This window comes from Onychostruthus taczanowskii, unplaced genomic scaffold, assembly GCF_017590055.1.
Source record: "Onychostruthus taczanowskii isolate IOZ18803 unplaced genomic scaffold, ASM1759005v1 scaffold62, whole genome shotgun sequence".
Classification (NCBI taxonomy): Eukaryota; Metazoa; Chordata; class Aves; order Passeriformes; family Passeridae; genus Onychostruthus; species Onychostruthus taczanowskii.
This window is the reverse complement of record NW_024503901.1, coordinates 577807-590432: the sequence shown is the minus strand read 5'-3', so window position 1 is coordinate 590432 and position 12626 is coordinate 577807. Positions and strand designations below refer to the sequence as shown.

The 12626-nt window shown below is 37.5% G+C and overlaps 1 protein-coding gene across 2 annotated transcripts in view; it reads left to right on the top strand.

Annotated features, from left to right (window-relative positions):
* The first annotated feature begins 628 nt into the window (after positions 1-628).
* Positions 629-12626, top strand: part of KLHL1 (kelch like family member 1) — a 178942-nt gene continuing 166944 nt past the window's right edge. For both annotated transcript variants that reach the window (XM_041419928.1, XM_041419927.1), the window contains exon 1: positions 629-1116. In XM_041419928.1, the coding sequence (XP_041275862.1) occupies positions 629-1116 (488 nt within the window). The remainder of the gene's footprint in view (positions 1117-12626) is intronic.

Genomic DNA, 12626 nt, shown 5'->3' with positions numbered 1-12626 from the left:
GACTCCCCAGAGAAACGGGATGGGAAGGCGGGAGGTGGAGAGAGGCTTCCAGGTGACTTTTTCCTCTCTGCCTGCACTCGGTCACGGAGCTCTAAGAGACTGAGGAGGTGCCACCTGCCCCCCGCTGCGGCTGCTGCCGCCGCCGCTCCTCTCCGGGCTGTAGCTCGCTCCCCCGTTAATCAGATTAGCGCGTCGTAGCAGCCTCCCTCGCCCGCTCTTCCCTCGCAAGTGTCCGTCTCCCCTGAGAGCTGTATCTCAATTTTGCCTCTCTCTCCTCCCCTTTCCACTGATCACCGTGCAGTTCTCGTCAGCTCTGGGCATCTCTCCCTCTCTCTTTCTCCCTTTCCTGCTGCGTGTCTCTACCTCCTCTTGGCTCTGTGCATCGCTCCATCCATCCTCCCTCTCTCTCCGCACTGGTGTGTGCGCGCATCTCTCTCCGCCCGGCGGCTGCCACCCCTCGCCCTACAAGCCCAGCGCTGCCCGGAGGAGCCGCCGCTGCCGCCGCCGCTGCCGGAGCGGGGCCGCCCCGCGCTGCCGCCGCCGCCGCCACCACCGCCACCGCCCGGCCCTGCCTGGCCGCCGCGAGTCCCGCCTCAGCCCGCGCCCGTCCCCCGCCCGCCGCGGCACTATGTCCGGCTCCGGCAGGAAAGACTTCGACGTGAAGCACATCCTGCGCCTCCGCTGGAAACTGTTCAGCCACCCCTCGCCGGCGGGCGGCCCGGCGGGGGGAGGCTGCCTGCCGCCCGACAGCAGCTTCGAGCACTGGGGACCGAGCCAGAGCCGCCTGCTGAAGAGCCAGGAGAGAGGCAACGGCGTCTTCTGGAAGAAATCCGCCTCCTCCGCCTCCTCCTCGGCGGCCACCACGGCCAGCCCGCCCAACGGGACGCTGCTGCCCGCCGGCGGCCGGCCGGCCACGGGGCACGGCCCGGGACCGCCGCCGCCCCGCACCGTCTTCTACGTGGAGTCCCTGGAGGAGGTGGAGGAGGAGGCGGTGCCCGGCGGGATGGAGGTGGCCCGCGAGCCCGAGAAGCCCCTTGCGCCGCCGGAGCGGGAGGAGGCGCCGGGGGGCTGCGCCGATGGAGGCAGCCGGGCAACAGGTGACGGAGGCGGGCACAGGTAGGAGAGCGCGGCCGCTCCGGCGCCACCTGCGCGGCAGGCACGGCCGGGTCCGGGGAGTCACCGCGGGGCTTTGCGGCCCCGGCGGGCAGTGGCGGGGCGGGGGCTCAGCCGGGCCGGTGTGCTGGCGTTGTTGCTGGAGGGTGAGTGTCTGCGCGGGGGACCGTTCCTACAGTTTGAATTGGCAGGTTTTGGAGGCGCTGGGAAGGGCGGCTGGAGAGCTGCCGAGAGTCCCGGGAGAGGCCGGCCAGCCTCATGGTCAAGGTGCCGTGGACCAGGGATGCTGCCCCTGGCCTGCCCCCGGCCTTGCCCCTGCTCCTGGACTGCGGCTGCCCCTGACCTGTCCCTATCCCTCTCCTGTCCCTGTCCGCCCCTGGGCTGCCCCTGCCCGTGGGGCTGGCCCAAGAACAGGCTCCTCTCAAAGCCGGCGCTCCGCGCTGGGGATCGTCGCTACCCAACTTTCCCAGAAGTTTATTAAAACGTTAGCGGGAGGTGGTGTTGTTCTGGGTACTGGGATGACAGGTGAAAGCTCGAAAGTAAAAGCGTCCACTTTCCTGAAATTCGGTGTTATAGCCTACCTCAGAGAAAAATAAGACTCTTATAAGAGTTTTATGAGTCATCAACCGAGTGACAAATGAGAAGATGTAAGAACAAGAAAGACACATCCAGATTCTTGTGTTTCATACAAATGTGTTAAAATTGAATTGCTTTTCCTTCCCATTCCCTGCCCTCCTCATGTCCAGCTGAAACAGAAACTAAAATAATTTGAAGAAGGAAATGTAGCTAACAGATATCTTTTAGAAAAACTCTGATATAGATAGTCCTAGGGGTAAAATGCCTCATTACTTTAACTCTGCTTGCTCCTGCCTCCCCACAGTTAAGATTACTTCATTTTCATTTCCCTTGTCTTTTTTTTTTTTCCTATGAAGAGAAATGTACTGTTCTGTTTCCAAACATGAAAAGAAATAAAAGAAATTATTTGGTTTGTTAGTTTTTTTCATATTGAAAGTTAAACATATAGTATTAAATATTTTATGACATGAAGGAACAGCACTGTGCATATGTCTGAATTAGTGCAGCTGTAGATAAACATATGGATGTGTAACTTTGATTATGTTACGCCTTTCCAGAGAGCCCTAAAGCATATATTCTCTCCTTGAATCTCTTATTGTTTTGCCAGTTAGCATAGTTGATTTCATAGGAGCTACATAATTTAAACACATGGAATAGCTGCTAAGTGAGTTAGGGTACATTTTTAAAGCGAAAGCAATATGGAAGTGTTATGAACACTGGAAGTTGTTCTGAGCAACAAGAATGTGTCCTAGGATTCAATTCAAATTGTTATCAGATACACTACAAAGACAGGTAATACACCAACCCTAAAATTATATCTTCAAGGTTTTTGAAGAGGGAATGGGAAAGTTAAAAACCATTACAAATATAGTTTCATTCTATGGACTTTTCATTTAGGTGTGTCACTGATCTGAAATTCTGTAGAGATCTGCATACTAACAGAAACTTACTGAGTGGCACCACTTGATTTGTACAATCAAGTGAGTTGACTTGGTAGAAGTATGTACAAGTGTACAACAAGGAGTTGACTTGGTAGAATGTATGTAACATTATGTGACTCTGTGACATTATGTATCTGATTACTGCTCTTACTGCTCTTGATTTTCATAATCCATTTATTTCATGCTCTTCATTCATTGTTACTGAAACAGCACATCTACTCACCAGTAGCTCATAATCCTGTTGAAGAAATATGCTCAAATTTGTCCAGATTTAAAATAACTGCTTCAGGAGATGTGATTTCATTATTAGTGAAAATGCCAGCTTTTGAAGTATGAAAATGTTTAAGAGAGTTTTAGAGTCTAAGACTTGACTTTCTGTTTCTTATCAAAGAACCTTTAATTTACCTCTACAAACTTTGTATGTTATGTCAAGAGGTGGTCAAGTGCTGCAAAATGAGAATTCTGTGCTTGAAAGTTCTATGATCCAACAATATTCTGATGCCCGGGAAAGTTATGTCTCCCTTATTCTGTAGACAAAAGTTTTTTATAAATGTTTCTTTCTGCTATTGACATATATGTAGAAGTGAAAATTGCGTTTTGTTTTTTATTTTTAGTGCCTACTTTGTATCATTGTATCTCCAAAAGAGTGATGGTTGGATTCGTTTTTGGGGTTTTCGTTTGTTTGTTTCTTTTTATTAAGTTTTTTCCCAGTTGGCCTTCTCAGCTTGGTATGTGAATTTTGTACTGGTATCCTTTTTCAGCTCAACCAGATTTGTTTTTCACTCGAGTTTTAGTTACTGTTTCTACATCTAAGCTAAACACAAAGCTGGAGGATCTTAAATTCTTGGGTTTAATGTTCTTTAGATATTGTGGGATTTATTTATTGAGAGATTATGGTTGTGTAATAATAAATACATTCTACTTCACTAATTGGGTCTTTTGCATGTTTCTGCAGAACATCCTCTCATGTCAATTGCACAGTCTTTCTGTGCAAAAGTAAGGTATAAATGTGGATAGTCCTACTGTCATTAACGAGACTGAAGGGTTAGATAGGGCATGTTATAAAGTACTTACCTAATTGTTCTACTTTCCATATTGTATCTGTAAAAAAAAATGGTTTACAGTTAACAATTAGTGTTAGAACGTGGTGTGATTGCTTGAAATTGCTTGGAAACATGCATATCAAATTGGTTTAGAGCTGGCATGACAAAATTGTCAATAGATGCAGTGAGTATTTAAAGATTCTTTTTTTTGATCTTAATTTTCTAATACAAAACTGTTAGGGAAAAAAATCTATAACATGAATTTATAATTAAGATTTACAAATCAGCCTCAAAAGGCTTGGAAAATGCCAGTGCAAAGATTTGTGATACATCTGTCAGAGCCTTGAAATTTATAATGGAGATTTTACATGCTCACGATGACTCTTTTCAGATGGCTTGTTAATCAACCCCCAACATGAATGGGGTTCACTTAACAGGCAAAGAGTTAGTATTTTAACCCCTCCTTCCTGAGTGGGTGGTAGCATGTTTTGCTTGCCTCACACTGTTCAAATCCTATGAAGATGTAATTCCTCATGAGCCCTTGGCACTGTTCACCACTACACTCAGTATGTTCCTCACAAACTAGTAACAGGTTTATTTTTACAACAGCCCTATTTTACAGTGGAGGGACAAGCCAGAAAGAGAGATAAAAGAAAAAAAAATTGAATTGATTTATTTCAGTGCATATAACAGCAGCCCTATTTTACAGTGGAGGGACAAGCCAGAAAGAGACATAAAAGAAAAAAAAAATTGAATTATTTCAGTGCATATAGCACTTTTCTCCCACTACTTTCTCTGTTCTCAGTTGCACCCATAAATGATGAGCCCATCTGCAAACCAGTCCCAGACTCCTCTGGTTGTGTGTGAGAGGAGTGGAGAACACAGCATTCAATTAACAGTTGCTTTAAGAGACGGTTCCAAGAAGAATATGCCAGATATGCCTAACCCATGTAAAACAAGCACTGACAATGCAGAAGTCTATGAATGTTTCATAAAACATACAAGAATTTGAAAATATGATATTTCTGAAAGAAGATGGAAAATCTTCCCACCGTTAGATGCTTTCTAATAGTGTACCATAAAGAAAGAAACAAAAGGACTGAATACTGTGCCTTCCTCACACAACAGAGTTTCATGCCCAAATGTTGAGTTACTAGAAAAGTAATGAGGAATGCATTTTACTGTGTTTCTGTCGAGTTTTGTCAATGGAAAGTAAAAAATTCAGTAATTATGGGAATCCAAAAGGTTAATAAGTGAGAGAATGATTTTCTAATTCAAACATTAACTGAGAAATTTAGTTTGCAAGTCTCTGTGGTCAAAACTGTTTATTTAAATTAAATCACTGTGATCAGTGTAGAATCAGAAACATAAAAATGTGCATGGTTAAACTATATGATCAAAGCTTTTGTATAAGCATTTCTTTTGTATTTTTCTGTCTGAGCCCACAAATCCTGCATTTTGATGCTTTTGCCCATTAGTCTCCACTTCCAAGTCTTCCTTTTCTCCTAGCAACCGACAACCTTGTGGTTTGCATGCTGCTGTAGAATGTTATGAATTTGAAACCTATCAAGATGAGCAACATTCTCAATGCAGCTTTCTAATTTAATGAGAAAATATTTTGTCCATTTTAGAAAATGTGGATAAAGCTGTCATAAAAATTTGCTACTTGACTACTTCATGTACTACTGTAAAGTTATCTAGTCTTAGGAGAGGATTCTGGTCCCTAGTTTCTAAGTAAATGGAGCTCCCTGTTTACAGCTTTCATCTTGGCACCTGAACTTACAAGAGGAGAAGAATGAAGATGCCTTTCTCTGTCTTAGTCTACCCCGTGAGCTCTCATAACTTCAATTATTTTAACAGCTGATCATGTGACCTTTCTCAGGTGCTATCCATATTTGAACCATAGCTTCCTTCTCCTGTGATAACCAGATCCTAAAATTTGATCCTAAAGAACTCAAATTAATAGCTGCTTATGATTTTATATTACCTCATGTCGACTGCTTTGTTATGAAGGTAATTTAATTCTTGGGGTGGAATATAGATCACACAATTTTGCATTTCTAGGTTGTGGAATCAGAAGAGGATAATCAATTTGTTTTGTCATGAGCCAGTTTTCAACTTTATTATGAAACTTATAAAAATGGTTATATAACTTGTAGGCTTTTATATTTATGCTTTTAACTTCACAACAAAAGAATCAGGGTTCCTACACAACACAGGCCACAGACCTTTCTCCTCCAAAGCTCTTATTCATTCTCAGAGGATCTATGCTCTGTGCATGGGACGCAGAAACATCAGGTGATAAAAATAGTGCAAGATCACATAGAATTAGATAAGTTATAAAGAGAATCTAGGTCTAGAATTTCCTAACTTTAAAAACTGTCTTTGGTACTTGTAGAACAGCATTTCTAAAGCTTGGCTGTTTGTTTTGGTTTGGTTTTTAAAAGATAAAAGAAGAAGAACACATAAGTCACTTCATGTACTGTCACTTCTTTTGTCCAGCACTTGAATGCAGAACTGAAACTTGAGGATTCACTGTGTATCCCATTGCCACTTGAACTGATAGAATAACTGACATCAAAAGAAATATCTTAATTTTTACATTGGTAATTACAATGATGATTGTGTACTTTCTCTGCAGAAAGATTGAGGATTTCAACATTTCAACAGCAGAAGATATTGCAAGTCTTTAGAGTCTTACTCTGCATTTGGAATTCTAGTGACATTCATATATCTTTTTTGTTACCACAACAAAAGAATCAGGGTTCCTACACAACACAGGCCACAGACCTTTCTCCTCCAAAGCTCTTATTCATTGCAGTCTTCTTCTGCATTTGGAATTCTAGTGACAAGCAGATTCATATATCTTTTTTCTTGGTGCTCCGGAACTTACTGTCTTTTGTTACATATGCTTTTTTTTTTTTTTTTTTTTTTTTACAGCTGGTTTGTGGGTTTTTTAAATTGAATATGTATTGTCCTGGACCGTATTCTTGCTTTTTTTTTTTTTTTTTTTTTTTTTTTTCCCTGCTTTCCATGGTCTCAAAGGATTCCCAACTACCTTTTTCAAATCTGAGGTTCCTTACCCAGAAATCATTACTTGGTTTTACCAACTTCTCTTACCATCTGCCTCACTGATTTACTTACCAGGTTACTTTCTGTCCAGTCTTGCCTGTACCTTGTCCTGGATGCTTCCAAAAATAAAGATAAAGTCAGATTTCCTCTAGTTCATTAACATCTTCCTGGACCTCTCATTCTTGTCTTTCTCCCTAACTATCTTATATTCTTTGAATATAAGCATCATTTGAACCTTCCCTTATATCCTTAGTAATTTTTCAAGAAAATCCTAATAGAATTCCCATTCCTATGTTTTTACCTCAGCTTCCTGTTTTACTTTGTTCTCTGATTTGTTTTATCACCAGCTGCCAAGCTGATGGTAGTATTTGCTGTGTTTAATGGGTCAGCAAGACACTTCAGTTTGAGTAACTCATTCAGTCCGTGATGGGGATTTATCTCATCTCATCTCATCTCATCTCATCTCATCTCATCTCATCTCATCTTTATCTTAGATGCACATTTTTTAATAAAGTGAATTGTCTTTCTGATGTCCCTATTTCTCTTCATTGAGTGTAACAATAGTCTGAAGTGGCTTGTTCAGGTTCAAATGTTTGATTTAAATGTTTAACGTTCAATTAAATTTGGTAAAAAGAACACCATTTGAAGTCTGCATTGCAAATTCAAACTGTTCTAAAAAGATAGAATAAATGGATACAATTAATTGAACCAATTGTATTTTCACAGTGTTAGTAAAAAGCATATCACTCATCTCAATAAAAGTAAGGATGCTGCTAGAAAACATGAGACCATTAAACACACTAGGAAGCAAAGGACTTGGCTAGTTTTTTGGTTGTTGTTACCCATGTACTTTCAACATTGACAAAACCAACCATTCTTTTTTTTTCTCTGGACTAAGTTGCACTGTTTTGCAGGAATATTTAAAAAAATACAACTTTAAGATCTGGCAGTGAAAATATCAGTTGCACAGGGACTGACTGAATCAGTGAAATACCTCTAAAACTATGGACCTCTTAAGGGTAACATCAAAGAACATTACAAAAGGGAAATGCTTTCCAACCTTTTCATAGTCAAAGTAAAAGAAAGAACAGAGAATAGCCATCTTGAAAATCCAATTGATGGTGAATCATTATAGATAGGTCTGCAGAAATACTGTTGGCTTGAATATAATTTTTTTCCCTTGATAAAACCATTTCTGGAATAAAAATAGTAGGGACAGATATAAGTCTATATATGCTTGAATAAATACTATCATCTGCATTTCTCTCTTAATAGAAACATAATAAGATTTACATATATTAAAAGTGCATATATGTATGTCATTTATATAGTTCTTAATAAATAAATTAGAATTTATTCCTATATAATATTTTTTGAACAGTGAAGTTCATTTAAATATTGTACATAGAAAAAAGTTAGAGCATATTGTTGGAATGTGTTAAATTCATAAGAATGCTGCTGATACATATAGATAACCATACTCGTAACACATAATCATTGCTTTCTAGCAGCTACTTCTTATCCTTGTGACACATTTTTTTATACTCTGTTGGAAGCAGTTTAAGAATTTGCTCTTTTTCTATCTCAAGCTTGCATTTTTTAGGTGAAAATTGCTCCTGAAATGTTATGCTATAAGGTTTTGCCAGAATTTCTTAGCATACAAATTTCCTGGTGTTGTTAGAACAATTTTTTAGAATATAGAATAGATAATCTAAAGTAAACTATTTACACTAGGGAAAGAATTAGATGTTATTAAAAGTTTCAGAAAGGGAATTTATCGTGTAAAAAGTTGAGAACTGCTGCAGCTTGTTCAGGAAGACAAGTAACTTTGTAATCATCCCTAATAATACTAAAAAAAAAACCCAAAAAACCCCAAGTCCTCAAACCTCAACTTTACCAAAAATTTAATTTCATCAGTATCTAAAATTTCTGATTTTTATTTCAAAAAGTCATAACTTACCAATAATTTAAGATGAACATAGGTCCAAAATACTAAAATATTTGGACTTTTTAGTAAGAGTTTAAGTAAAGGTTATAATTTGGTTTAGATGGTTTTCCATTAGTAATTTCAATATTTTATTTCTAAATTTTTTAATATATTACTTTTAACTGTATGTACTGTATATACGGCATATACAATTATTATACTGTATTTACAGTTATTTAACTGTATATAGAGTATATACAGTATATATACTGTATGTACTACTTATACCAGGTTGAAACATTGTCATCATTTGCACTTTTAAAAAGTCTTTTAAGTGAAAACAATTTTTTGCAAAATAAAAGAAAGTAACTTGCTCCAAAATTAATGTTAAAATCTAGCTAGAAGTTTCAATACATGCTCCAAGCTTATGTCATATTGTTCTATCCATATCTTCTATTTCCAGCTGACGTCTTGAATATTTGTACTGGCTATGCTGAGGATTAGTTAGTTTTAGGCCAGTATTACAGTTCTGTAGTCCTAATGATATATATTCAAGGCATCAGAGGTGATTGTCATGAGTAGCCTGGTTTTCCAAACCACATTTGTAATCATATCTCCTGTTTCTTCACTCTTCAGTCTTTTATTGCATATCTCCCTGCCACATTTTGGCTGTCACACAGACCTTTCCTACCAATTAGGGTCCTGAATCCATTCCTTCCTTAGGCACATCTTATCTCTTGTTTTCCTTTTTCACTACTTTATGTGAAATTTCATCTGTTCTACTTGACTCATGAAAAATATTGACTTCAATTAATGAGATAAAATGGAAGATAGATGATGGTTATTTAATTCTCAGAAACGAGCCAACAGAAAAACACGGAGAGAATTAAGACTTCAATGGTTCAAGACTTAAGAGACTTAAGGTTCAAGACTTAAAGTTCAATGTGGTGTGTATTACAAAGTTTGGACTTCAGCTTATTATATTAAAATGGAAAGTTAGAAATAAAACATGTAAGATTATGTAAAATTGAAAAATAAGAGGTTTTACATTTTAGTGTTTGCCATTATCTCAAAATGTATTTGTGAGATTGAAATGTCTTGTTCAAAACTTAAAAATTATTTATTGAATGGAAACCAACAATCCTTATCACATGGGATTAACTTTATGAATTTAATAAGGCAATGATTTTCTTATTCTTTAATAAGTGGCTGGGTGTAATTCATGGAACACATCATCTGCAGCTAGTTTTTTTTTAACTGTGTCAGTCAAGTTTTCTGTTTGACTATGTTTCATCAACATTAAAATATTCAACCTTTTGTAACATTTGTATTTTCCTGTCATCTGTTTTCATCCTTTCTCCCACTCTTACCATATGGAAAAAACAGCACTGTTTTGACCTTGGTGTCTTTTTGCTGCTATGTAGATTTGCTTTGTGCAAAACTCATGAAGGAAAACAAAACCAAATCAAATAAAAAATCACAAAAGATCCATGACTCTGAATGGGTATAATCACCTGCAGCATCTTTGCCAAATGTCGTTCTAGGACGGAATCCTATTTTGCCTCCTAATTCTTTCTAGAGATTTTTCAGTGGTTTAAGTGATCCATACCTAAAAATAGTGTTAAATTATGTAAGGAGGAAAAAGTATATAGGATGCATACCTCATGCCAAATTCTGTTGTGCTATGTGATTTTGTTTGAAACTACAGTTTCTGAGATTATATTATATTCTAGCAATAAATAGAGTAGAAATATAAATAAATATAACCTATTCCCTGGGAATAGGTTCTTTCAGAGTGTAGAAGTTGTTTTACCTTCAGCAAGTGTGGAGAAAACATTATAAAAACCACTGCAACTATATTTACAGGAATGTATGGCACTTCAGATACTCAACTTTTAGTTCTTGGATGGACTTCTGATTGCCTAGAGAGAATTCTAGTGAAAGATATAACTTCTTTTCATGTTCTAGACAAGTCAGGTGCATCACCTGCCCAAGCCTTCAGGACAATCTGGTTCACCTTTTTTTTTTTTTTTTTCATATTTCTTGTTATTTCTCTATTTATAAATTGGAATGTGTAATATTAGTGTACCTCCATCCACTACTAATTTCCACATGCATTGCTATATTTTTATTCATGCAGTCAAATGAAAATAGTTTATGAATGTCCAAAAGATTAAATTTATAAAATTATTTCTGTTATAGAGTTTTGTAATGCTAATCATCATGTTGAATGCAAATCTTCTGTGTGTAATGTCTGGTGGGTCTATTTATGCTCTATTTATGTATTGAATTCTCTTCTGTCAGTTGTTTCATCAAATTTTTTCCTAGTAACTTATCCATAAAGATAACTGCTTCTTATATCAATTATCAGAAGTTCAGAACATAAAACTCCCCTTCAAAGTAGCAATAGTAAGAGTAACTCCAAAGTAAATGAGACATCAAATGAGGGAAGGAAAGAGGAGAAAAAGGGAAGAGAGAAAGTAAACAATATCAAATAAACAACTCCATATTTTCAGTTAGTGGGAACAGTTTTTTAAACTATTTTTAGTCTTCTATTGATAAACATAATGACTTCAAAATTCTGTCACATCTCAGAAGTTGTTTTTTTAATAGCAAAAGCTTCAGTTAATAATTGTTTGTTAATCAACAATGCCTTCACCAACATATTTGATGATAATTAATCCTCCTGAGTTAAGTTTTTGTGTATCTTGACTCTGGTATTTTAATTTAGAAGATTAATGACTTTTGTTTGAAAAATAATAGTCTTTGAGAGGATAGAAATTTAGATGAAAGTGAATGCTTCTGTACACTGTTCATTGGAGATGTAAATGGAATTTATAAAATTGCCATAAAAGGGATTGAAGAGGAAAGCCTTGGCATGCAAAATTAGGAACAGTAGTTGTATCTGTAGGAATTCAGATGTTTCTTTTGCACCCAGTACTTTCATTCTAGTCAATAAGGACTAAATAATGAAGTAAAGCATATGCTTTTTAAAAATAAAAATGAAAATATTCTTAAATCATTCACCCATATGTTATAGGAGAGAATTAAAATACATGGAATAATCTCGAAAGAACTAAAAGACCTCTGAAAAAATGAATATGGAATAGTGCAACTTGCTGTCCTGTCACAAAAATAATCAGTAGTGATGTGAAGTAGGATCAAATGCCTAGATAGCATTCTGCAGCAGTGTTGCACTTAGTACAAAGCAAGTAAAATATGAATGATGTATTCCATACTGCCACTAAAATTTAATCATAAGCTTAGATGAACAGACACATAGCCTGTGAAAAAAGGAATTTCTTTCCTCTGATCTGTTTGGGTAGAGCCTTAGCTCTACTGTATTATACAGAACAATCAAGAAATGCATGGATTGTTTGAAGAAATTCCAGGTAAAAAAAAGTTATTATCATTTTAGAAAACATGTTGTACCAAGAAAATCTTATCACAGGAAAGAAATGTTACTGTATTTTTTAAATACCAAACAGGTTTACTGTTGGTAGTGTGTACTCTTTAATATCTTGGATTATAAGATTATAATAAACTGGACAAACTTCTGTCAATCATGACATGTTTAGGCATGACAATCTTTTTGCCTTGAAGAAAGAAGCACATTCAATAATTTCCCACAAACTGTCAGTAAGTATCTTTCTTTGAAAAGGTTACCTGCAGATACTGACACAGATAAAAAAAAAAATCTAACCTTTTGTATGAGGACTCAAAGTTTTTTATCATTCACTTTTTACAACAGTCATTGAATATATCTTTTAGAATTTAAGTACATCCTCTCTTTAAGTTTTATGACTTCATCTGACTTGCTGTTCTGCTGGAGTACTGTGGTGTGCCAGATCTCATGACTATACATAATCAAAATCAGTACCCTTCATTTAGACATTTAGCATAATGCACAGACTAATATCTTAAAAATCTTAGTGTTTAAAGAAATTCCACTTA